Below are 25,925 nucleotides of genomic sequence, written 5' to 3'. Positions count from 1 at the left end.
GCTTTATTGTGTCGAGGATATAACCTACAAGCCCAAATGTTATCCACATAGAAAATGACGTCATCGAAACACATATGCCCCTGCGCAGTCCCTTTAGTTTACTTGTCCCAAGACCAGTCATGACTGATGTGTTGATTGAGTATGTGCTGCAGACATTTGACGACGTACTTGTATATCCTGTAAAATACATCAAAGCGTGTGTGACGCTCCACCCACCTAGTCTTACGAAATCCAACTAGTTTCTTCAGGAAAATTCTACTCATCATTTTCTACAATAGCAACAAGAAACTCTTGCCGTTTAGGGGAACTGCCGAGGAAATTGAACACTGAATTAAGGACATTTATCATATTTTTCACAAGAGGTAATTTCAGGGATGTGATTGAATTCCTCAGAAATCAGAGGAAAGCTAGTCAAAAAGGGAGGAAAACACCTCACCCTACCTGGAAAAATATAATTTTCTGCCACTTTAGATCAAATCCAGAGTGTTTCATTTTTTCGAAAATTGAGCAAATCAGAGGATTTCCTCTGAAAAGAGGAAAAATCACACCCCTGTAAATTGCATGCTGAAGCAATGGTCAGATTCAGTACATGGCACATACAGTCAGTGTACAAAGTCAGTTGGTTTACGTGCTCAATTCGTCCCCAACACCCTCGTTTTTCTGATGCGCTAATGCTCCCTCGTTTTTCTGATGCGCTAATGCTCCATCGTATGATGCCCTTCCAGGTTCTATATCGGAATTGCAAGCAAGCGGAGGATTTTAATGAAAAGGAAAATATAACGAAGAGTAATCAATCTCATAACTCAATACAAAATAAAAAGTAGGGCAAATGCGGACCTCTGGACATACCAGAGGTGGAATCAAGTGCCTAGGAGGAGTAAGCATCATGCACCTCGCGACCTGTCACACCCGCTGTAAGCCCTAACTATCGATCGAGTAAACCGTGGGCTGGTCAAAATCAGTGTGTAAAGAACGGCTTCAATTCATATGAAACATGTCAGACACCATTTTACTCAATGTCATGTTGTAATGGTAAATTAGATCACTATAACGACCATAAAATTTGCAAAGTTGACTTTAATCGAGACTGTTGAAACTCTTGCAACATCAAATTATTTGCCAGTATCCTGCCTCGATTTAAAAACTGATCATACGCAGAACAGGCTCTTGCGTATCAAATCAGTTGAGAGACATAAACATCGTATGAAGGTAATAATGGAATATTGCCACACAAATATGGGAAGTTGACTATGGATAAATGAAAAAAAGGAAATATTCATATCTAGTGATCTTGCTTTATTCAACACCACTCTGATTCCACGCACAAGTACTCTGAACTTGAAATTAAAAATATGCTCGAGTTCCTCATTGCCAATATATCCGTGGTCTTTGGTGATTAGGTTTTTAAACAGTTTGTTGAAATTCCCATGGGCACGAATTGTGTTCCTTTGTTAGCTGACTTGTTTCTATATTCATATGAAGCAAAATTTATTCAAAAACTTCTACGCGAGAAGAAAAAATCTCTTGCTGTGGCATTCAATTCGACATTTAGATATATCGACGACGTTTTGTCTATTAACAATAATAACTTTCATTCATATGTCGATTCGATATATCCCTATGAGATCGAAATAAAAGACACCACAGAGTCGTCCACTTCTGCTTCATACTTAGATATTTGATTGAAAGTAGACATTAATGGCAAACTGACAACTCAACTATATGACAAACGGAATGATTTCAGCTTCTACATCGCTAACTTCCCATATTTATGTAGCAATATTCCATTATCACCTGCCTATGGTGTTTATATCTCTCAACTGATTCGATACACAGGAGCTTGTTCTGCGTATTGTCAGTTTTTAAATCGAGGCAAGCTACTGACAAACAAGTTGATAGTACAGGGGTGTCAACAGTCTCGATTGAAGTCGGCATTTCGCAAGTTCTATGGTCGTTATAACGATCTAGTTCGTCAATACAACCTGTCATTGGGTCAAATGCTGTCTGACGTGTTTCATACCGATTGTTAGGCCGTTCTTGGCACAATGATTTTGACTACGGATAACTCCGTTTACTTGATCAGGATACAGGGCTCACGGCGAGTGTGATCAGTCGACAGGGGATGCTTACTCCTCCTAGGCACCTAATCCCATCCCTGGTGTGTCCAGGGGTCCGTGTTTGCCCAACTATCTCTTTTGTATTGCTTATAGGATTTATGAGATTGGTCACTGTTCGTTATCTTCGCCTTTCATAAGCCAAAGTCATCCCGTTTGTCATAATGTCGATATGTTCAATAGAATATCTCAAGTATGAAACAGGGGGGAAGACTGCAATAAACTTATTCATATATGTAGCCATAATGTAGGATTCAAAAGTGTGATGGGACCCCAAAGTGCGATGGTCTGCGCTATACCCCGATGGTGTGGCACGCCATAGTGCGATGGTCTGCGCTATACCCCGATGGTGTGGTACGCCATAGTGCGATGGTCTGCGCTATACCCCGATGGTGTGGCACGCCAAAGTGCGATGGTCTTCGCTATACCCCGATGGTGTGGCACGCCAAAGTGCGATGGTGCGAGACGAATGCGCCAAAGTGCGATGGTGTGACACGCCAAAGTTCGTTGGTTTGCAAAACTGAATGGACAGTGTTTTGGTACAAACTATACCAACCGTGTGTTGTTTCACCAAAATACCAATGCAAAATAGCAATGATATTAAAAACTTATTTCATTACCATTTAGTTGTCATGTTATTTTCCAACGCGAAATCGTATAAAATGTTTTATATTATAGCACACCCCCAGGAATTTAATATGTGTACGTCATAGTAATAAATGAGCATGAACTAAAGAATGTTTGGGTAAAGACGATAGTTCGGCAACAAATGTGCTTTGCCGTTCTCACTATCCTCAACAGTGTAGAATCTTGCCATTGCTGTCGTCCGTGTAACATTTCTTCGGTTTTATTTTGAAAGACGTTAAGAATGACGTCACAATGATATGACTTCATAAACGTTACTGAACTCCTCACCATCGGACTTTGGCGTGTCCAGAGCAATTTGGCGTCCGTAACATTAACAAACCATCGCACTTTGGCGCAGACCATCGCACTTTGACGCAGACCATCGCACTTTAGCGTGACCATCGGACTTTGGCGTGTCTTACATATATCCTAGTGACCTCGAAATAAGAGACAACACATGTAGTGTCTTTTATTTCGAGTTCACTGGGATATATAAAAAAGGTTGATTTGCAATCGCTTCCCCAGTACTTATACCTATGTTTGCAAAGTCAAGGAATTCCTCCTCAATGATGGTAAGGTGTTCTCCACTGTCTAGAAATTTAAGACACGTCTAAAACTTATTTGTTTGCATTCTTGTCAGCTATCTCATCAGCTATGATGGATTAAAAACTCCTCCCTTGCAAACCCTTCAATATTTTAGCTGTGATGCGATTCCCTGTGATTTGGTTAACTCATTCTGAATGCGTTTGCTGATAGATAAGGCATTGTTGTTTACTGTCTGTAAATAAGAGCAGAACTGCTCATCATTCATATAGTTTGAACATGGCCAGAATTCACTCTTTTACACGTATTCTGAATTTTAATATTATTAAAAGGATAGATGTTTCCTCAAGGGCTTTCTTCTAATCAGTAAAAGATTGCGTATTTGATGTTGGACATCAAACTGAGGTAAAACAAAGACTGCCATTCAACAGTGTGCTGAAGCTCAGACATGAAAACTGATTCACCAAGAGGACTGAAAAGATAAAATATTTTTTGTTCACCCGTATTATTTGTCTGAGCACGACCTGTTTGTAACTTGTGACGTTTTCTGGTAGAGGTTGGTTCTGAGTATAATGAATCTTTTTAGCTGATGACATTGTGTTCAACTTTTAAAAATGCGCATGTTACAATTTTACAAAGATCATGAAAATCCGAATGATCGTCAGAAGATTTTCCATCTTGATCATGTTTTGTTGTATTGTCAGCCGATTGAAGACCCGCCTTCTGCAAGTCAATAGAAATTCCCGGAGTATCATCTGAATCAATGCAAAGCTTTGATTTTATGGACTGGCTCCTTTATTTTATCCAATTCAGTGGGTGAAATAGGGAAACAAACCACAAAGTGATTTGGTGTCCAATTGTTTCTTGTTGAAGAAAATTTCTATTAACAACATTTTGTACTGTTGGGTAAATGCTATATATTGGATGAATCAGTGCGTTTGTTACCGAGGATAAAATGTATCAAAGAGTTATATTCCCCATAATAGAGTTTAGAATTTCATTCTGAATTGACTTAAGGAATTTCCCTGAGTTATATTCCCCAGATTAGAGTTTAGAATTTCATTCTGAATCGACTTAAGGAATTTCCCTGAGTTATATTCCCCAGATTAGAGTTTAGAATTTCATTCTGAATCGACTTAAGGAATTTCCCTGAGTTATATTCCCCAGATTAGAGTTTAGAATTTCATTCTGAATCGACTTAAGGAATTTCCCTGAGTTATATTCCCCAGATTAGAGTTTAGAATTTCATTCTGAATCGACTTAAGGAATTTCCCTGGTACAAGTGAGGTGTCGGAAACTGACGACTCCACAACATGTTGTACATGTATATTTGTGGGGTGAGAACACGTTGTCGTACATTGTGCATGATGCGTACTTTCTGGATCTTTTTCTTTTTTATTTACAAGATTTGATATGGCCATGACTCAAAGTTTAATTAATATGTCCCTCTTCATGATCAATAAAATACCTTTTGACATGACCCTTATCTGACTCTTTATTTTATTAGCCAGGTCTATAGTCCTCTGATTGTAATGCAACAATTTCTTTTTATTTTATTAGCCAGGTCTATAGTCCTCTGACTGTAATGCAACAATTTCTCTTTATTTTATTAGCCAGGTTTGTAAATTCTGTATTTGTGATGCCACAGTTTGTCTTTATTGATCTAGCCAGGTTTGTAAATTCTGTATTTGTGATGCCACACGTTTTTATTGATTTAGCCAGGTTTGTAAGGTCTGTATTTTTTGACGTCACACGTATTTTTTTTATTGATTTATCCAGGTTTGTAAGTTATCCATTTGTGATGCCACACATGCTTTGATCGATTTAGCCGGCTTTGTAAGTTCTCTGTTTGTGACGTCACACTTTTAAAAATATTATTGATCATGATTTATCCTGGTTTGTAAGTTTTCTATTTGTGACGTCACACTTTGTCTTTATTGGTTTAGCCAGGTTTGTAAGTTCTCTATTTGTGACGTCACGCTTTGTCTTTATTGGTTTAGCCAGGTTTGTAAGTTCTCTATTTGTGACATCACACTTCCTTTCCCTGTTCCTCCGTACACGTTGTATTGATCGACAGATTTCTCGTAGTCCCAGATACACAAGATGTCCTCCGTGAACTGGTCACTGTAAGAGAGAAAGTTTAATCATCAAAACTAAAGTCAGATTAACTTCTAAGCATCAAAGCCGCAGAAGAGTAACTAGCATACCCAAATTTGTCATGTGATATGAATTTTTACTGTTCAAGAGTAATATATCGTCATTTTTCTTGGGTTTTAAATTTGAGTAAATTGTTTCCTAATTGTCCAAAAAAAAGGGGGAAAAAATCAAGTTGATGGTGCTACCGTTATAGTGAGCATAGGTACATGTATATACAGCATGTATGCCCAGATTTTCCCCCCAGGGAGTGGATTACATCCCTTGCATTTTTATGGGGTCATTTAGTATTTTACATGTACAACTGGGAGCGCATAAAAAAGGACAAATATGTAAATTCATTGTCTATCAAGCTCAAGGGGGGGGGGGGGGGGGGGGGGTTGAGTTGAACCTTTAATCCATCGATCTCCTATAAACACGCCTGATATTGCCTCGGCAATAGAATTTTAAATCTAATTTAAAGAAAACAGGGAAAACCTGTAGTGCAATCATAGCATGATGAGATAATAAAATAAGGCATTGATCATCCTCAATAAATATATACTAATTCTCATATGCACATATCAAAGGTGAAGATAACGAACAGTGATCAATCCCATAACTCCTATAAGCAATCCAAAATAGATAGTTGGGCAAACACGGACCCCTGGACACACCAGAGGTGGGATCAGGTGCTTAGGAGGAGTAAGCATCCCCTGTCGACCGGTCACACCCGCCGTGAGCCCTATATCCTGATCAGGTAAATGGAGTTATTCGTAGTCAAAATCAGTGTGCCAAGAACGGCCTAACAATCGGTATGAAACATGTCAGACAGCATTTGACCCTATGATAGGTTGTATTGACGAACTTTATTGTTATAATGACCATAGAACATACCGAGTTCAACGCAACAACATTGGTGGAAGGCGGTTTCATTTCTGATCTTGTTTTTTTTTTTTTTTTTTGGTTGTTGTTGCATGGAAATTGCTCAAATATTTACTTTATCCAATTAATGTTTTTTGCTTTGATATCTTTACAAATATAATAATAGCCATTTTCTTATTAATGTGATATAGTTATGCGCATAAGTACCTCTATTTAATGATTGAAATTCTGACAGAAATGAAAGTAGAATGTAAATATAAAAAATAATTTCAGTTTTGAAAATACATGAAAGTATGAACTGCAATGCTTGACATCGGCATAATTATCCGGTTTGGTTGATTTTCATATTGTATGTGTGTGCAAGATAAACTAACAGTATACCTATAAGGAGGGGTGGGTGGGTGTAACCATGTTTAGTATCACCAGAGTTTAAACTGGAAACTGAACATGAGCAGTTCCTATTTTCCTACTCGCTCAATCAAGTCACCTTGGTCAATATCTTAAGATTTTTCATGTATATTCACATGTAAAGCTTTGATCCCTATTGTGGCCCCAACCTACCCCCAGGGGCTATGATTTTTAAAAACTTGAATCTGCACTATGTCAGGAAGCTTTTATGTAAATGTAAACTTCTTTGGCCCAATGATTCTTTATAAGAAATTTTTTAAAGATGTTTCTATATATTAGTGTGTAAAACTTTGATCCCCTATTGTGGCCAATCCTACTCCCAGGAGTCATGATTTTCACAAACTTGAATCTGCACAATGTCAGGAAGCTTTCATGACAATTTCAGCTTCTCTGACCCAGTGATTCTTGAGAAGATTTTTTAATGACCCCACCCTATTTTTGCATTTTTGTGATTATCTCCCCTTTGAAAAAGATATGGCCTTTCATTTGAACAAACTTGAATCCCCTTCACCCGGGGATGCTTTGTGCCAAGTTTGGTTGAAATTGGCCTGGTGGTTCTGGAGAAGAAGATGAAAATGTGAAGAGTTTACGCTGACGACTACGAAAGACAACGGACAAATTTTGATCAGAAAAGCTCACTTAAGCCTTTGGCTTAGGTGAGCTAATAAAAGGAAAACAACAACAGAGATCTGTATTTTCTGTTGCACAAATTATATCCACCACTTCCTCTGTTGTATGATGATACCAAACAAAATCCGGGTCCTCACATCTATATTCTTTCCCCAGCTATGATTGATATCACATTTCATATACATCTATATACAGGCCTACTTATTCCCCAGCTATGATCGATATTACATTTCATATACATCTATAAACAGGCCTACTTATTCCCCAGCTATGATTGATATTACATTTCATATACATCTATACACAGGCCTACTTATTCCCCAGCTATGATTGATATCACATTTCATATACATCTATATACAGGCCTACTTATTCCCCAGCTATGATCGATATCACATTTCATATACATCTATACACAGGTCTACTTATATCCAATGCACGGCGGATCATCAGACTGGGATGAAATTGCAGATTGAGGTAATCAACGTAAGTTTATAATCTCAATTCAACGCACTGTTTCTTTGTGAGATAAAAAAGGAAGACAGCTAGGAAGGGAGGATTTTGTTACTCTGAAAAGTCTTTACAATTTATAATATGTAACTTGAATTTTTTTCCTTCCACAATCTTTAGAGCTCATTATGTGAGCGGTCCTGGGCCATTCGTTGTGCATGCTATCAATACACTCTTTTTATAAATAAAAATATTAGTGTAAATATCATTCAATTATTTAATTACCTGACAGATTTGAAGTCTTTCAGTGTCAGATCTGATAGAGAGCACTGGTTCTTCTCTGCCAGGGCTACACACATGCCTGATAAACCATGAGCCTCGCGGAACGGGGTCTACAGGAAATGAAAGAGGTCAACAATAGACCAGATATAGGGAATGTGATACATCCTGATACATGTACATGTACTAAGACTCTCACTTCTATCTGTCAATAAAGCTGTTAAAATTTGAATACAGTAAAACATGCTTATGGTGATGTGCTGGGGGACAACCAATTTTGATTTGTTATAAAGTGATTCATTGTATCAAATAAGGTCATAATGTGTATTAAAACTACAGGGAATGAAAATCACTTCGCTGTAAGTTTGAATTCATTATAAGCATATTCACTGTAACCATATTCTGCTGTATCATGAAAAAATTACCAATGCATTATTTCTACACACAAATATAGCTTACCCCATTCCTCACTAAGTAATATAGCTTACCCCATTCCTTACTAAGTAATATAGCTTACCCCATTCCTCACTAAGTAATATAGCTTACCCCATTCCTCACTAAGTAATACAGCTTACCCCTTTCCTCACTAAGTAATACAGCTTACCCCATTCCTCACTAAGTAATATAGCTTACCCCATTCCTCACTAAGTAATATAGCTTACCCCATTCCTTACTAAGTAATACAGCTTACCCCATTCCTCACTAATACAGCTTACCCCATTCCTCACTAAGTAATATAGTTTACCCCATTCCTCATTAAGTAATACAGCTTACCCCTTTCCTCACTAAGTAATATAGCTTACCCCATTCCTCACTAAGTAATATAGCTTACCCCATTCCTCACTAAGTAATATAGCTTACCCCATTCCTCACTAAGTAATATAGCTTACCCCATTCCTTACTAAGTAATACAGCTTACCCCATTCCTCATTAAGTAATACAGCTTACCCCATTCCTCACTAAGTAATACCCCATTCCTCACTAAGTAATACCCCATTCCTCACTAAGTAATATAGCTTACCCCATTCCTCACTAAGTAATATAGCTTACCCCATTCCTCACTAAGTAATATAGCTTACCCCATTCCTTACTAAGTAATACAGCTTACCCCATTCCTCACTAATACAGCTTACCCCATTCCTCACTAAGTAATATAGCTTACCCCATTCCTCACTAAGTAATACAGCTTACCCCATTCCTCACTAAGTAATACAGCTTACCCCTTTCCTCACTAATACAGCTTACCCCATTCCTCACTAAGTAATATAGCTTACCCCATTCCTCATTAAGTAATACAGCTTACCCCTTTCCTCACTAAGTAATATAGCTTACCCCATTCCTCACTAAGTAATATAGCTTACCCCATTCCTCACTAAGTAATACAGCTTACCCCATTCCTCACTAATACAGCTTACCCCATTCCTCACTAAGTAATATAGCTTACCCCATTCCTCACTAAGTAATACCCCATTCCTCACTAAGTAATACAGCTTACCCCATTCCTCACTAAGTAATACAGCTTACCCCTTTCCTCACTAATACAGCTTACCCCATTCCTCACTAAGTAATATAGCTTACCCCATTCCTCATTAAGTAATACAGCTTACCCCTTTCCTCACTAAGTAATATAGCTTACCCCATTCCTCACTAAGTAATATAGCTTACCCCATTCCTCACTAAGTAATATAGCTTACCCCATTCCTTACTAAGTAATACAGCTTACCCCATTCCTCACTAATACAGCTTACCCCATTCCTCACTAAGTAATATAGCTTACCCCATTCCTCATTAAGTAATACAGCTTACCCCTTTCCTCACTAAGTAATATAGCTTACCCCATTCCTCACTAAGTAATATAGCTTACCCCATTCCTCACTAAGTAATACAGCTTACCTCATTCCTTACTAAGTAATATAGCTTACCCCATTCCTCACTAAGTAATATAGCTTACCCCATTCCTTACTAAGTAATACAGCTTACCCCATTCCTCACTAAGTAATACAGCTTACCCCATTCCTCACTAAGTAATACCCCATTCCTCACTAAGTAATACCCCATTCCTCACTAAGTAATATAGCTTACCCCATTCCTCACTAAGTAATATAGCTTATCCCATTCCTTACTAAGTAATATAGCTTACCTCATTCCTCACTAAGTAATATAGCTTACCCCATTCCTCACTAAGTAATATAGCTTACCCCTTTCCTCACTAAGTAATATGCTATATCTGTGGCCAGCATTTCTGGGCTCAAGGCCTGCCTCATTCTCTCTGCATCTATCTAGATATATAAAGAATGTCTATGAGTGAGATTCTATATCAAGTGGAACAGACAGTATATATAGGCAGGATGCATAATGATGATATTTTCTGAGGGTGATACGAGGGCTGTTCGATGTGTAATGTGTATTGTACGATATCTGAAAAGCATTCGACTCAAATAGTGAAATGAACATTACATCCCTTAAAGTATTCTTCGCGGTTTGAAATACATACATGTAATTTCAATCTCTGAATCCATTTCTGAAATGTGTCACGGTACGCTGATTTAGGTAGATCTCTGAGTCAATGACTGATGGCTGAGCCAAGGGCTTGTCGGGACTTGTAACGACGACCAGATAAGAACTTTTTAAGTTTTGGAAAAAGGAAAAAGTTGCATGGGGCTAGATCTGGAGAGTATGGTGGGTGTGGCAAGACAGTAACCTTCTCCGACTTGAAAAATTGCTTCACAGGCTCAGATGTATGTGATGGAGCATTATCGTGAAGTAGATGAACATGCCTAAATCCTGACACAGGGCGTCGTTTATGATAATATTTCTTGAGCTTTTTTAGTATTATAACATCTTGGTAATACTGACCTGTAACATTTTTGCCCTTCGACACCGGAATATGTACGGCTATACCATCACATGAGAAGAATATGCAATAAAGAACCTTCTTTGTGCTTATGGTTCTTTTGGCAACTAAAGGCCTTCTACCGTGTTTAGTTAGCCATATTTTGTTTCCAATTTTTCTTACTGGTTCGAAATAGTGAACCCATGTTTTGTCACCAGTAACAATGTTTGCAAATTGTCTTTGATTAAATTTGGGAAACATTTTGAGCAATTGCTTAGCAGCTTGTACTCGTACCCGTTTTTGGTCAACTGTCAATATATGTGGTATCCATCTGGCAGTAATCTTTCGTACTTTCAAAATGAAATGCACCCGTGATAGCGATATGCCAACAGTCGGCCAGATTTTGCTGCATCTTTGACGGACTCTGTGCCAGTCAAAAATTTCTTTCTCCACCTACGAACTGTCTCATAATTAAGATACCTTATCAGACCCATAAACTTCCCCCAATTCAGTAAAAATCTGCATTACCGAATGACTGAGTTTTGTGTGAACTTTCTTCAATATTCTCAACCCTTTTCCCAACCATTTTTACAATAGTGGTCAACGACTGGCTCTATTGAAATGACTATAAGTTTATAACGATGTGGAGCTGAAGGCTCGTGTTTATACCATTGGAAAGGTACTGAATAGAGCTATTGAAGAGTATCATCATCCACAAAATTGTGCAAAGCGTTATCGCGCAGTGGTACAATTACACATTACATATCAAACAGCCCTTGTACTTACCTGTAAGGTGGAGAAATTTTTCTGAGGGTTATAGTTACCTGCAAGGTTGGGAGGTTTTCTGAGGGTGATAGTTACCTGTAAGGTTGGGAGATTTTCTGAGGGTGATACTTACCTGCAAGGTTGGGAGATTTTCTGAGGGTGATACTTGGGAGAGGGTGATAGCTACCTGTAAGGTTGGGAAATTTTCTGAGAGTGATACTTACCTGTAAGGTTGGGAGATTTTCTGAGGGTGATACTTGGGAGAGGGTGATAGTTACCTGTAAGGTTGGGAGATTTTCTGAGAGTGATACTTACCTGTAAGGTTGGGAGATTTTCTGAGGGTGATACTTGGGAGAGGGTGATAGTTACCTGTAAGGTTGGGAGATTTTCTGAGAGTGATACTTACCTGTAAGGTTGGGAGATTTTCTAAGGGTGATACTTGGGAGATTTGGGAGAGGGTGATAGCTACCTGTAAGGTTGGGAGATTTTCTGAGAGTGATACTTACCTGTAAGGTTGGGAGATTTTCTGTGGGTGATACTTACCTTTAAGGTAGAGAGATTTTCTGAGGGTGATACTTACCTTTAAGGTAGAGAGATTTTCTGAGGGTGATACTTACCTGTAAGGTAGAGAAATTTTCTGTGGGTGATACTTACCTTTAAGGTAGAGAGATTTTCTGAGGGTGATACTTACCTTTAAGGTAGAGAGATTTTCTGAGGGTGATACTTACCTGTAAGGTTGGGAGATTTTCTGAGGGTGATACTTACCTGTAAGGTTGGGAGATTTTCTGAGGGTGATACTTGGGAGAGGGTGATAGTTACCTGTAAGGTTGGGAGATTTTCTGAGAGTGATACTTACCTGTAAGGTTGGGAGATTTTCTGAGGGTGATACTTGGGAGAGGGTGATAGTTACCTGTAAGGTTGGGAGATTTTCTGAGAGTGATACTTACCTGTAAGGTTGGGAGATTTTCTAAGGGTGATACTTGGGAGAGGGTGATAGCTACCTGTAAGGTTGGGAGATTTTCTGTGGGTGATACTTACCTTTAAGGTAGAGAGATTTTCTGTGGGTGATACTTACCTTTAAGGTAGAGAGATTTTCTGAGGGTGATACTTACCTGTAAGGTAGAGAGATTTTCTGAGGGTGATACTTACCTTTAAGGTAGAGAGAACACCTGTGGCCACCTTGACAACACCCAGTAAAGTGTCATATACATCAAACATGGACTCCTTGTCTTCCTGTAGTCCAAGAGAATTAAAACGAACCATAAATATTGTAAACATGGAAAATGCGCACTTAACCCTCAGCGTAAATGACCGCTATTACAGTATGCAATGGAACATGATCTGTCGTAGAATTCACATATATTCCAGCTTAGAAATTCAATGTTAGTATACTGAAAGGTCAATATCAGTTCACCTTTAAGGAAGATATGTACATTTCTATCTCATCTTACCTGTAAATCTTTGTTATAAGTACTGGGTATCCCCTTCAATGTCATGAGAAACCCAGAACACTATCAAATAAAAAACAAAAATCATACCTATTACTAATATACTTATTTCTTTTCCCTTGGACTGATGCTCTGTTACTGGGTAAAATGTTTCACGTGATTGTCATCTAAATTTCTTTAAATGGTGAGTAGCAAAAATTTGACGGCAACAAGGCATCTGGAATGTCTTTTTAACTGCATTTCTTTCATATGTACATATTTACAAAACATATTGGTCCTCAACAAAACAAAACACTTACTAGCTAGGTTTATTACCGACTGTCTACAGAAAGAAGCAGGTCTTCTGGCCCCAAAAATGGATTATTACAGTAACAGTCCCAAAATCTGGCATTCAAATAAGGAATGTATAAGCAAACCCAAACTACATTTAATTTGATCCAAAATTGTTTTCTGTTGTATTACAGGACTGTGTCAGGAGCGTGAAGTTGACATAAAATTACCAAAAATGCCAAAATTAATGAAAAAATTCATAAATTCAGGGGGGTTTTCTTTCAGAAAACATACAGCCCATGCTTCGAGCATATTCATATTCAAATACATGTTTTATCTTCTAACAATACGCAATATATATTAATTTCAGTTTGCTCAATTGTTAGCATATCTTTTTCTAAGCAATAATCTGGATGAACAGTTATCAAGTTTTTTTTATAAAGGCAGGAAAAGGTCTTATTCATTACATAATATTCATATTACAAATCGCATTTTCCTCTATGAACCAACCAATTTCAGCACTCGACATAATCTGTTCATATTGACTATGAACGGATTATGAACTAACTTAAAGCACGCAACTGAGAGAGCGTAATGATTTGAAAAAATACAATATGTGTTACAAAGATCTCGCAAAGTCACACCCCAGATTAAGATTGTGAACTTACGTGGATTATCATCCCAATCTTGTGGTCTCCTAGCTCCGAAATACAGTGCACCGTGCAATGTTGATAAAGGGCAGTGTAAAGTGTGACGTCATGTCTATGTTTTGACGTACGTCAAGATACAACTATGACATAGGTGCATCTTAGGAGTTCGTTTTATGCAACAAAATATTTTCTGACTTATACAAGCAATGTAAACAAATGGTGATTTAGTAAATGAATATGAATATAAGAAATAAACAGCACTTTTAAGCTCTTCATGGTCAATATGAACGTATTTGGATTTGAGGCAAATTCTCTGTGAATCGCTAGCATGATTCACAGAATTCTTATAATTCCAAGTTATTCACTGTATCAACAATTCCAAAAATTTGAATAGTTTCCCCGCACTACGTTATTTGTTTACAGGTGCATATGAATACATTGCATTTAGGATTTATTGATGTGTAAACTCTTGTTCAGCTTTATTTTTATCCAATCAAAACAATCGTAATAGATAACATTGGAATTATTTTGATTTAAGTTGAGAGAGTATACTTGGCATATATCTAACTTACTTAAAACACAGATCAAGCTTTATTCAAGACATATTTACCATGCCTTCTATGGACTTCAACAACCCGACAAATTTCTGTAGACAGTCAGTAATAAACCAAATAAGTAATAGTATATAAAATTCTGTTGCCTATATTTTGTAATAGAAACTGTGAAATTCTTATTTGGCCAAACCTTTGGTACAGACATGCCTATGTGATGTTGCAATACACTGCATGGAATAGGGCCTGCGTAAAAAACACTGTGTTTTCTTTCAATATTTGACTTATATACATTTCCCAGTGCATTGATCTAGTAATCTAATGGTGTGCTAACCTGACCAAACATCCTGCCAGATTTGCCCCTGATCAGCTCCAAACTGTCTGCATTCTTCTTTTGAGGCATAAGACTACTGCCTGTACTAGAGGTATAAATATCAAAAACATCACACAACATTTGAATATTTTACCATATCAATGCACATGTATCTCGGAATAGAGAATTGAGACTTCAGAAAATGATGCTAAGCAGCACCTTAGTCTATGTATCTTATAAAAGACTGATTCTTCTGATTTAATCAAACATACACACCATAGATCCCCATTTTAAGCTTTTTGTAGTGTATGATATGCAATACGAAACACGTCACGTATATATTGAAATTAACACTAGTGTATGATATGCAATACGAAACATGTCACGTATATATTGAAATTAACACTAGTGTATGATATGCAATACGAAACACGTCACGTATATATTGAAATTAACACTAGTGTATGATATGCAATACGAAACACGTCACGTATATATTGAAATTAACACTAGTGTATGATATGCAATACGAAACACGTCACGTATATATTGAAATTAACACTAGTGTATGATATGCAATACGAAACACGTCACGTATATATTGAAATTAACACTAGTGTATGATATGCAATACGAAACACGTCACGTATATATTGAAATTAACACTAGTGTATGATATGCAATACGAAACACGTCACGTATATATTGAAATTAACACTAGTTTCGTACCTATAGGCATCAGCCAGAGTCACAAAGCCAAACTCCTTAGAGCTGTATAAGATGAGGTCCTCGGCCCATCGACTCAGGTGTGTCCCCACCAAAGAGGCCCAAAACAAAAACTCCGCTACGTAGAATGAAAAAAGAGAGATTTTTTGGATTGCAGGATTCTAGCAGTGGTTTTTTTTTTGGTGCTTCTAATTACAGTTCCACTATTTATATTACGGTTATATTCAGATTTTGACTATCTAGTACTCTACTATAGCTAGCTATTATAACTTCGATTATTATACTGAGAAAGCATTTAGAAAAACAAGATACATTTGTGACAAGCCGAGAGAGGACGATTCTAATGTCTGCAGATGATCAAGGTTAAAGTTGCAGAAATACACAGACAGACAAAAGTAATATATCTCCACACTTCGATCATTATCCAGGGGTATAAAAATATGGATAGCAAAATGTTTCACTGCAAGTTATGTATGTAAAAGGACAATTTTTCATTTTAGTATACAATATAGATGGAAAGTTACTTTTTAGCCCTTACACACTTACACACACACAGCCTATATATGCAAACAATACAAACCAGAGACAAAGCATTGAGTATCCAATAGGATGTAATACAAACTCACGGATAAAAAACAAGCATTGAGTATCCAGCAAGATGCAATACAAACTCACGGATAAAAAACAAGCATTGAGTATCCAGCAAGATGCAATACAAACTCACGGATAAAAAACAAGCATTGAGTATCCAGCAAGATGCAATACAAACTCACGGATAAAAAACAAGCATGGAGTATCCAGCAGGATGTAATAGGTGGCAGTGAAATACATGTATGAATTTACAGATAAAAAACAACACACTGTTACCAAGGAAACCTACCTACAAAGTCTCGATCACTCACAGCATCCAAGCTGTTTCCAGAAACATCCATGAATCCAAGGTCTGTTAGTAAATACAAAATCCAAGGTCGTGTTAGTACCAGGTATATACAATATCCGATTCTCAGTACAGCGAAATGAATGAAAAACTATATACATGTATATATATATACAATATCCGATTCTCAGTACAGCAAAATGAATGAAAAACTATATACATGTATATATATACAATATCCGATTCTCAGTACAGCGAAATGAATGAAAAACTATATACATGTATATATATACAATATCTGATTCTCAGTACGGCGTAATGAATGAAAAACTATAAACATGTATATATATACAATATCCGATTCTCAGTACAGCGAAATGAATGAATAAAGTGCACCGCCACGGCACATGATACGCCCGTCACATATTGTTAACAGTATAGATTGTACCCATTAAAACATTTTTTTTTATATCAACTTAATTAAATGTCACAGTGACCTTAAAGTAGGATGAAACACACCTTCTACCTAAGATGCATTAGTTGACCAATTTTGGTGATTCTAGGTCTAATAGTTTTCAAGTTATAAGCCAGACAAGTTTTTGCCATATATGGCCATATCTTCTTAATGAAAAGTCACAGTGACCTGATTTTAATGTGCGACACACCTTCTACCCAAGATGTATCTACAGACAAAGTTTGATGATTCTAGGCCTTGTAGTATTTAAGTTACGGGTCGGACACGAAAAAGCTAACAGACGGACGGACAGACGGATATCTTCTTAATGAAAAGTCACAGTGACCTGGTTTTAATGTGCGACACACCTTCTACCCAAGATGTATCTACAGACAAAGTTTGATGATTCTATGCCTTGTAGTATTTAAGTTACGGGTCGGACACGAAAAAGCTAACAGACGGACGGACAGACGGACGGACATGAACGCCATACCATAATACATCCCGTCTTAAGACGGGCGTATAAAAACTATATACATGTATATATATACAATATCTGATTCTCAGTACGGCGTAATGAATGAAAAACTATAAACATGTATATAAATACAACATCCGATTCTCAGTACGGCGTAATGAATGAAAAACTATATACATGTATATAAATACAACATCCGATTCTCAGTACGGCGTAATGAATGAAAAACTATATACATGTATATAAATACAACATCCGATTCTCAGTACGGCGTAATGAATGAAAAGCTATATACACGTATATAAATACAACATCCAATTCTCAGTAAAGCATAATGAAAGAAAAACTATATACATGTATATAAATACAATATCCGATTCTCAGTACAGCGTAATGAATGAAAAACTATATACTTGTAGCACTGCATAACAAGTATTTTTTGTGGTTGTCCATTTTTATAGATAAGAAAAATCCCCCAAAATTTCACTTGCAATACACACGCACATACATATAAAGATATATATTGGCATATAACGGTAGAATGCAACTGCAGAAATTGGAAATTCCAGCTACAAGAGTCAAATCACAAAAATTTCCACACGCAGACATACTCATTAAACAATAAGTATGTGTTGTTAATCACAAATGGCCTCAATCACGGTCAGTTTAAACGATCCCACCTTGGTAAGGGTCACTACACTAAAAACAAGAGGCCAATGGGCCACAATGCTCACCTAATATTGGTCCTAAAAACCAGTGGTAAGTCAGGACTTTAACTCTACATCAAAATTAGATATCATTTGAATCCCTTAAAAAGTTTTTCAACTGATAATTTTTTAAATCTCTTTATACATAAAGAAGGCAATGAGGGTTTCTGTTTGCAGAGATATCCCTATAATCTTCACCATAGTGAAGGTCACACATGGTCCATTTCAAGAAACACTTTATCCTGGCATGGTTCAAACTTGCATAATAGAGCATCATTGTGTAGGGGTCAGCCGGGTTTGATCGCCGGTGACCAGATAGCACAATTGGTAGAGCACCTGACTTGAGAATTCAGGGAGCCCGGGTTCAAATCCTGGTCTGGTCCGTTACATTTTCTCCCTTCCTGTTACATTTGGTGCCGTAGACCAGTCCCTGGAACTGACAGGTAAAAATGCCAGGGGATTAAGATCCTTTAGTTGATGTCTTCAAGTGTGATGACATTTAAGGACGGAGAAATGTAGCGGTCATTCAGGTTTGATCGATGGTGGCCAGATAGCTCAGTTGGTAGAGTACCTGACCAGAGATTCTGGTTGAATCCCGGTCTGGTCCATTACATTTGCAAACACACAGGGAAACAATTTGAGTTAAACTAAATCTACATGAGGATGATTTCATTTTCTTTTGCTGTTCCAGAGCAATCATAACTACTCGGCTATTTGCGTAACTTTGAATAAACCTTGTATGTAAATCGACACCATCAGAGTCTGTTACTATGACACTTAAGTACGTAACAGACATATGTTACAATATGAAACAAGCTTTAGGGCTAAAACAAATGCATCTAAGATATCATTACATATCTAAGGTATTCTACCACTATCAAATTCTACTTGAATGCTTATGCATTAGTCTAGAGTGAATAAGACATTAATGCTATCAAAACTGAATATGTGGTGAAAATTAATCTTTCACTTGAATAACACAATCTATAGGGATTCGGCTCTAGCCTTTTATAACCAGACATGGATTGGCACAAAGATTGCATCAAATCGATGCATTCATTTGCTGGAAGCACACATGTGGATGAAGTTAAAACTTCTAAAGTCTTCTTTCTGGTTACAGAAAAAGACGAGCGTGATCCGATTGGTTCTAGAGAAGATTTTACAGTAGTTTCTGTACATATTCCAATAAAAGTTTCAGCCCTTCCCCTTTGTGACCTCATTCTAAGATTTTTAACTAGATCCACCTAATTTTTACTATTGTCTGATTATCTCCCCTTGAAAATGAACTTGGCCCTACATTTGAACAAACTTGAAAGCCCTTTACCTACAGGACTGTGTGTGTCATTTAATTTCAATGGGCCGAAGTTGGCCCAGTGGTTCTCAATTCAGAAGATTTTTAAAATGAGGTCAAAATTCCATGTACTACATAAATGATTTGTTTCCTACCTGAAGCTAGCGTTTTTCTGTCTATAGGGAAGGGATTTCCTGCCAACGCACCACTGGAAAATAAAGTTTTATCAGAAAATATAAAGAAAGTAATTCTTCATATATATTAACAGATACAGTGAAACCTGCCTAATCCGACACCAGTGTAATCTGTTTCACTGAGCATTCTGACCCTTATTTTCAGTCTCAATTTCATATTTTCATTGGTTTTTTACATAGTTTATTCCAATGCACAGTGTATTCTGACAAGAATTTGTCTCCTAGAGCATGGTGGATTAAATAGGTTTCACTGCAGTGCAGCACATGTTTTCTTTACAGAAACAATTTTTAATAGTCAACAGGACCAAAATACCATTACCATGGAACAAAAATGACCTTGACAAAACATGCTTACGATCTCATCAAAAAGATCCCTTTTCTGTCAAGCAAATCAAACATTCAGGTAAAGCGGGAAATGATTAACTTTTCCAGAGTCCTGCAGTGAGTTACCTCGAGTCCGCAAAGCCTGTTAGTATCTGGCAAAATTCTTACCTTCCCCAAATCAGGTCTTCTGTAATGGGTAAATTCTTACCTTCCACGAGTCAGTGAGCTTACTCGACTCTGTAAACCCTGCAGACGTAATGGGTAAATGCTTACCTTCCAAGAGTCAGTGAGCTGACTCGACTCTGTAAACCCTGCAGACGTAATGGGTAAATGCTTACCTTCCAAGAGTCAGTGAGCTGACTCGAGTCTGTAAACCCTACCCCCGTAATGGGTAAATGCTTACCTTCCAAGAGTCAGTGAGCTGACTCGACTCTGTAAACCCTGCAGACGTAATGGGTAAATGCTTACCTTCCAAGAGTCAGTGAGCTGACTCGACTCTGTAAACCCTGCAGACGTAATGGGTAAATGCTTACCTTCCAAGAGTCAGTGAGCTGACTCGAGTCTGTAAACCCTGCAGACGTAATGGGTAAATGCTTACCTTCCAAGAGTCAGTGAGCTGACTCGACTCTGTAAACCCTGCAGACGTTCAAGATCACGTTTCAGCATCCATCCATAACTGTTAGTAAACCCATTAAATTTAGAGACTTCATTTGTTTACTATAAATATATGCATTGATTGTTAATAACAGAGCTAGTTATTTTATATCATATCGTCCATATAATACAATTCCCGCAAATATACAAAACTCTATCCTCTGTTTCAATTGTATATAAATAAAATTGCCTAAGGTTATCATTCACAATATCTAAAAAGTAACAAAACTTCCCATAATGCATCAAATTTACCATTTTCAGGTTCATAATCAGGGGGATGTGTGTAAATGATATGTTTGCGCCCACAGCCTTTTGAAGTGTTGAGCACTATCAAAGCCAAAAATTTACATGAAAACAGTACTTAACCCCTTAATTTTCAAGAACAGCTATTTTGGAACATCCTTACTTTTAACCCCAATATCTTTCATAAACTCAGTTTATCATTTGTTCAGATCAAAACACCCACAGTCCAACAATTTACATTCTTTTTGAAAATCCTAGGTTTTTGCACCCCCCCCCCCCCCCCCCCTGTGAAAAATCCTAGTTATGGGCCCAGTTTACCTGAGCAGCCAGTGGCTCCATCTGATTGGTTGAGCTCTCTGAAGGTGGGTGTAACCTGGCATTAAAACGTCTATTTCCCTACAGAAAAAAATTAAAGTAGCTAAAACACAGGGTTGTACGTGTGGTAATTATTCACTGCCACTTTTTCTTAAATTAATTTCAGTGTATCATCTGTATTCTGAAAAGTTTATAAATTCTGATCTTTCTGAGAGCATGTGTGAATGTTATTTACTGTTTGGCCCTGTTGATGAAAACACTCAAGAATTTCCTAAGTTCAGATCCTAGTACAGGGAGGGCATTTTTCATCCATAGCCTCATGTCTGTGCTGACCTGGTCGTTACGACTGCGACCTGTGTGTAGTTTGCTAGCTGCACCACCAATCAACTCCTATACAATATTACAGATTGTGAATTAATTAAAACACTTCACTTTAACATAAACAATTCACTAATTCATTAAAGTGAACTTAAAAAGACTCGGAGAATCAAAATCCACAAAGTGAACTAAAGTCACTTAAATTGACACATAAGGCATTAAATTGTTTAAAAAATGAATATCATAATGGTACATTTTGTGACTGCATGGTCTTATAATACAAAGTTGATTTAGTAGATATATGTAACTTTGTCCAATGAAAACAAATCTAAACTTTAGGATCTACTCACTTGCTGAAAACAATGCGTAAAACTGATCAAGATTTTAATTCTTTGTATGTGTCAGTGTTAATATACAGAAATAAAGATGTCCGTTGTAATCTGATCATTGATATATTTACAGTGTAAGGACTCAACAAATTGTTAGTAGCCAACACAATTATAGAAGTGCAATGTTAGAGGAAATTACTTCAAATTTCAAAACATACATACCATACAAGAAAAACCTATATCAAGTATTTAAGTTTGTAATTAAAGCATTTATCAATTAATGACAAAGGTAATTTACCAGCCTTCTCACCTGAAGAGTTTCAGTCCAAAATTCAACAGAATTGCTGATACATTAAGATTTCAAACTTAGTGTGAAAATTCAAATAATAGACACGAAGATTTCAAACTTTGTGTGAAAATTCAACTGAATTACAAATACGACTTATTTCAAACTTTTGTGTGTGAAATTACAGTGATCTGAACCAGGCAACAAGGAATATGTTTCAATCTCTGTTCATGAACTTTTATCCATGCAGCAGTCATAAATCATGCATAAAGTTTTGCAGAGAACATTTGGGGGGGGGGGGGGGGATACATTGTTAATACTATGCAGTCTCCTGAAGGCCAATATTATTATAGGAGTATGAAACTGTAAACAACATACATGTATATTAACGCATGCTGGACTTCCTTTTTTTAGGAGAAATAATTTGAGAACTTTGTATATTGAAAAATACAATTTCCCCCAAAACAAAGTTGAAAACCTAGAAATACCCATTGATATTTTTATAATACCATTTTCTGAAGCTGTACTACATATTTATTTATCTTTATATGTCTTTTTAAAAAATAAGTTGGATGTTTGTACATTCCTCTGTATTGATACATGAAATTTCTGTATTGTACCTCATGTACCATTTCCATTGTGGTTTGAATGAATAAAATGAATGAATGAATGAAACACAAATGCCCCCGATAAGGTTCAATTCCAAAGATGGCCAAGGTCACAAGGACAAATATCTTGGTACCAGTAGAAAAATCTTGTCACAAGAAATGCTCATGTGCAATATAAAAGCTCTAATATTTACCATTTAGAACTTATGACCAATGTCAAATTTTTTAAAAGTAGGTCAAATGCCAAGGCCAAAAGGTTTAGTACCAACAGAAAGGTCTTATCACAAGGAATATTCATGTGAAATATGAAAACTCTGGTATGTTATGGTTAAGGTCTTCTATGTTAAAAAATGACAAGTTCTGTCTATTAAAACTTTCATTGATGAGGTTCTGGAATAAGACGAAAACACTTTGTGTTTGATATGAATTTGATGATGACGTAAAATTGAATTACCTTCATATGAAGTATGGAGGACACCCAAAAGTGATCACTGTAATGATTTGGTGAAACATTTGAATCTGCTGACTTTATAAATCTGGGGCCCGTTTTACAAAAGAACTTACGAAAAAGTCGCAAGTATTAAATTGTATTACACAGTTATTAGTTGAAAAGAAGGAATTAAAACGTTTCTGAAACTTAATTTCAACATTATTTCTTCACTATTTTGGAGTGAATTAATTGTCTTACAATAAGTGGGAGAATTCCAATATATAAAGTTTGTTGTAAGTTCTTTTGTAAAATGCACCCCTGATGTAGATGTTGTCCAAGCATGGTCCTTGTGTTGACGATGAAATGAGATAGTTAAATCCCATGGACTGTAAAACTGTTGTAATGGGTCCTTTCTCCTTCAATGTCTCTTCATTGAAATCCCCAACAACCAACAAGGGTCAGGGGGAAATAATTGATAACAGGGAGGTAGTCTGTTGCAGGAGCGGATGTGGTGAATTCAGGTAATGTGGAGAATTGTAAACTGATACAATATAAATGTCATGAGTCAATACTCTATGAATCTTTACCATGATTATTGGAAATTACCGCCTGCATGCCGTTCCAGTACAGTGCAAGTATAAGGTCAACAATTTTGGTACCCATGGAAAAGTCTTGTCACAAGGAATACTCATGTGAAATATCAAAGCTTTAGCACTTACTGTTCAAAAGTTATTAGCAAGGTTAAAGTTTTCAAAAAGTAGGTCAAACTCCAAAGTCAATGGTAAAAAATGTTGGTACCCATGGAAAGGTCTTGTCACAAGGAATACTCATGTGAAATATCAAAGCTCTACCACTTACTGCTCAAAAGTTATTAGCAAGGTTAAAGTTTCAGACAGAATGACAGACAGGACAAAAACAATATGCCCCCGATCTTTGATCTCGGGGGCAAAAAAAATTTCCTATTGAAATAAACAAAATCTTTTTGGTTTCTTCCAAAGAATGCTGGTAATTAATGTACCTCAGTTATCAAATCTGAAGAAATGTTACAAAGGCAAAATTCTGAGAATATTCAGGGAAAGAATATTAAGTATTCTATGTATGTTGCCTGTGGCCTTAAATCTGAAACTTGTCCATGTTCACAATTAATGGATTGGAAATGTTCAATATCAACAAGTCTTATTTGCTCTGGAGAAAATATTGAATCCCAGTGTTTGATAAGCTCTTCCTCTAGGAAATATTACCTTAATTCCCATGCAGATCAATAGCACACCTAGCATAATTACTAGAAGATTCTCCTGCTATTTATTTCCAATACTTTTCCCCAGCAGTTCTCCCAGTTACTTTGTCTCTGTGGTTAACGAGACCGAATTATAGAAAGTCTCTCTGCCTTTACCCAGAATGTCAAATTACCATTTTACTGTAGACATATTATCAAAGATGTTTTTTTTTAAAAAAGACATGAATTTTCACGTACCTTGAGTCTTCTTTCATTGGCAGTATGGATGTCTTCATCAGAGTCCTTAATATCAAACACACCACACTCCCATTCTTCACCAACCTTAAAGGAAGCACATTATTGTTTGGCAATAAGAGAACATCAAAATTGTTGCATTAGTAGAGGATGTCATACAGGATAAATGGGGGGGGGGGGGGGACAGAATAAGAGATGGAAGATAAAAATGAAGGTGAAAATGGAAAGGAAGAAGAAGAAAAGGGGAGCATAGAGGAAGAAAGACAAAAGGAGGTGAGAATGTATCTAGTGCACATAGCTGCAGATCACTGTAGCTCTCTGAAAAAACATTGTGACGGAACAGTCACAATATATTTTCAGAGAGCTACAGTTCTGCAGCTAGATCTATAGTGCACACAATGATAATTAATGTCAATTAATCATCATCTGCAAAGTTAGATTAATTAATTACCTTATCTAGTCCTGTTATAATTGATTGGCATTCTTCCTCTGTCACCAAACCCACTTTGTGAATAGCTTTAACATAAGCCTTGCTTCCCTGAAATTTAATTCAGCAACAAATTATTTACACCCAAACCACCTATGTACATGTACCCCCCTCTCTCTCTCTGTCTCTCTCTCTGTCTCTCATGTTACTTGCCTGTAGGTCCTCCCTCCACATTCTCTTGTCGCATTGAATAGAGGCATTGAACTTCTCCATGACAGGATCCGTAGCACCTGTAAACCGTCCTCCCCATAATTTCTGTTTCTTTAAAATATTTAAAATGAACATCAAAATTTCATTAGTCCTAACCCAAAATAAGAAAAAAATCTCTAGGGGATAATTACCTCCATGGCTTGCCTTTGCTCCTGTAGTCTCAAAGTGACACGGAAAATCAATAGCAAATGTAATTCTAATTTGTCCGATTCAAGGCTGTTGAGAAAAACCACGTTTGTTATTGAGCGAATTTGTTTACATCACGTGATACAAATGACGGTAAATATAAGTAAGCGGAATGAATTGGAAATTTGGCAACAAATAGCCTTATATGATTTTTTTTTTCAGGACAAGAGTGTTTTTAAAGATTTGTTTTACAGTTATTTTTTTTTCAAGATTCTTTGATAATTATAATAACATTGCACAATGAAAGTATCATCAGTGTAATGAGAAATGGCTGGACGCGTCCGAGAATCGAACCCGGGACCCCTGCATTACTCCTCAGGTGCTCTGACCACTGAGCTTTCCAGGTCGATGTCCCACATAGCCCAAAGTACCACTACATTCCTCCGTCCCTAAGTTGTCTTGAATTTTTTCAATATATTTTTCTTCCATTTTAAACCT

General features: G+C 36.9%; 1 protein-coding gene across 2 annotated transcripts; it reads right to left on the bottom strand.

Annotated features, from left to right (window-relative positions):
* Positions 1 to 4,665: 4,665 nt before the first annotated feature.
* LOC125670270 (argininosuccinate lyase-like) lies at positions 4,666 to 25,851 on the bottom strand. 2 transcript variants are annotated; one of them, XM_056140802.1, is made up of 17 exons: positions 25,720 to 25,851; positions 25,433 to 25,517; positions 25,245 to 25,352; positions 25,056 to 25,142; positions 24,608 to 24,691; positions 21,398 to 21,552; positions 21,166 to 21,243; positions 20,549 to 20,626; positions 19,588 to 19,640; positions 16,506 to 16,568; positions 15,629 to 15,743; positions 14,921 to 15,005; positions 13,119 to 13,178; positions 12,817 to 12,900; positions 10,268 to 10,348; positions 8,076 to 8,182; positions 4,666 to 5,408 (listed from the first exon to the last, which is right to left on the bottom strand). In XM_056140802.1, exons 2-17 carry the CDS (start codon positions 25,436 to 25,438, stop codon positions 5,273 to 5,275), a joined length of 1,380 nt encoding a protein of 459 aa, XP_055996777.1. In that variant the 5' UTR covers positions 25,439 to 25,517; positions 25,720 to 25,851; the 3' UTR covers positions 4,666 to 5,272. The 2 variants fall into 2 exon arrangements, with proteins under 2 accessions (XP_055996777.1, XP_055996779.1); XM_056140804.1 differs by having other exon boundaries at positions 25,245 to 25,321.
* Positions 25,852 to 25,925: the final 74 nt, after the last annotated feature.

This window comes from Ostrea edulis, chromosome 1, assembly GCF_947568905.1.
Source record: "Ostrea edulis chromosome 1, xbOstEdul1.1, whole genome shotgun sequence".
NCBI lineage: Eukaryota > Metazoa > Mollusca > Bivalvia > Ostreida > Ostreidae > Ostrea > Ostrea edulis.
The sequence above is the reverse complement of the archived record's forward strand: the minus strand, read 5'-3'. Positions and strand labels throughout refer to the sequence as shown.

Coding starts and splice junctions, on each gene's coding strand:
- LOC125670270 (XM_056140802.1), bottom strand. Junction 21,553..24,607: donor CCAATGAAAGAAGACTCAAG/GTACGTGAAAAT, acceptor AATATTGTATAG/GAGTTGATTGGTGGTGCAGC. Junction 19,641..20,548: donor AGCTCACTGACTCTTGGAAG/GTAAGCATTTAC, acceptor TTTATTTTCCAG/TGGTGCGTTGGCAGGAAATC.